The sequence below is a fragment of the Aplysia californica genome, unplaced genomic scaffold, assembly GCF_000002075.1.
Source record: "Aplysia californica isolate F4 #8 unplaced genomic scaffold, AplCal3.0 scaffold00453, whole genome shotgun sequence".
Lineage (NCBI taxonomy): Eukaryota > Metazoa > Mollusca > Gastropoda > Aplysiida > Aplysiidae > Aplysia > Aplysia californica.
In genome coordinates, this window is record NW_004797723.1 from 250,073 (window position 1) to 251,862 (window position 1,790).

At 44.2% G+C, this 1,790-nt stretch overlaps 1 protein-coding gene across 1 annotated transcript in view; it reads left to right on the top strand.

The window, feature by feature from the left end:
- Positions 1-1,720, top strand: part of LOC101864246 (neutral cholesterol ester hydrolase 1) — a gene marked incomplete in the record, with an annotated part of 12,798 nt that extends 11,078 nt beyond the window's left edge. The window contains 1 exon segment of the mRNA XM_013086296.2: positions 529-1,720. Coding sequence (XP_012941750.1) covers positions 529-1,324 — 796 coding nt within the window.
- Between the last annotated feature and the right edge of the window lie 70 nt (positions 1,721-1,790).

The following is a 1,790-nucleotide window of genomic DNA, read 5'->3' on the forward strand; positions in this document are numbered from 1 at the left end:
AAAAAAAAACCCAAAACAAAACACATTTTAAAAATAAGAACAATAATTAAAAAATTAATTGATCAGTTTAAAACCCCCCATAAAATTAACAATAACAGCAACAAACAACACAATTTGAGCAATTCCAAGAAACCACAAGAAATAAAACGAAACAGAAGAAACGGAGCAGTAAACATGAATTCCATGACTAATGTCTGTCATCATTGTCATCGTGGGTGGTTGGCGGGTGCTCTGGTGTGATATACCCCTTATTTCCTATCAAACGTCTATCATCCTTATCTCTCTTCATCATCTTGTATGTAACGCTTTAGTAACACTTTTAACCTTTTGTACTTATAATATAACCTAATTGTGTTACAAGTGCCGTTCGGTATTAGTATGACCAAATTGTGTTGCAAATGCCGTAAAACTCTTACAACAACAACAACAACAACAACAACAACAACAACAACAATAACAACAACAACAACATCAACAACAGCAACAACAACAAAAACAACAACAACCTGTCTGTCTGTCTGTCCACAGATACAGGAAGTCCCCTCAGCACCCGTTCCCAGCCGCCTACGAGGACAGCCTGGCCGTGACCCGCTACGTCATCAACAACGCTCGGGACCTGAACATCTGCAAAGACCTGATCGTGGTGGCAGGCGATGGGGCGGGGGGAAACTTGGCTGCAGCCGTCGCCAACGAAATGGCGAGTCTGATTCGCCTCCAAGTGCTCATCAACCCGGCACTGCAGATGCTCAACTTCGCCACTCCGTCGTACCAGGAACACGTAGACAACGCCATCCCAGGCATCACGTCCACAGAGAAGACTGTCTCCAGCTGGATGCGTTACGCGCACGTTCACGCGGACGTGAAACCCGCCATGCTCGACAATCTCCATGTCTCCTTAAGACACTACAGCTTTTTATCCAATTTTGTAGACAGTCGCCGACGGCTGCCGGCCTACCTCAACGTCACGGACAAGCACACAATTCACAACAGTGCGTGCAGAGAGGAAGTCTCGTCTGTTTTGGACCAGTATGTGTTGGATTCCCGGTTCAACCCAATGTTCGCGCCCGACGTGAGGAATGTGGCCGACGCGTACATCATCACTGCCCAGTACGATGTGCTCCGGGACGAAGGGCTCATGTATGGTCATCGTCTGCAGGAAAACGGCGTGGATGTGGAGCTGCAGCATTACAAAAACGGATTTCACGGGTTTTTCCTATTTGCCGGCGGAGGCTGGATTGAGTTTGCAGAAAGCCAGAGAGCGATGGAGGATCTCGTTAGTTATTTACACACAGAGGTGTTAGACCTGCCGTTATCTGACATTTAACGGGAGCCAGATCGCCACTCGCAAGTTTCTAGTTAATGTTACCGTTGTTTAAAAGAATCGTTTTTGCTGAGCACCCGTCATAATATTATCAAATAGATGAGTATTAAGATACATCGGCACTAAAGTACTATAAATACACAAACTGAAAAAGCGTATAATGTACATTTAGTTCATTTGGAATTCTAGCTCTTCAATTGATGCTTATGTTTTGTAGATATTTTTAAAAGCCTCAGCAGGAATCATGGTTAAAGAAGATATCACATGGTTTTTACAAAGAGAACGGACATTTAACTCGGAAATGGATGAAGTGAGAGCTTGCCTTGACTGTGATAAACAATTCCCTGTGAAACTTGCCCCAGATACGCCTATCTACAATAGACAAAGTGATACATTCAAGCTCAGTAGTTCTCTATGCCTTTGTTTAAAGCTTTGAAGTTTACCTCTCCCCTAACTCACACCTCCACCC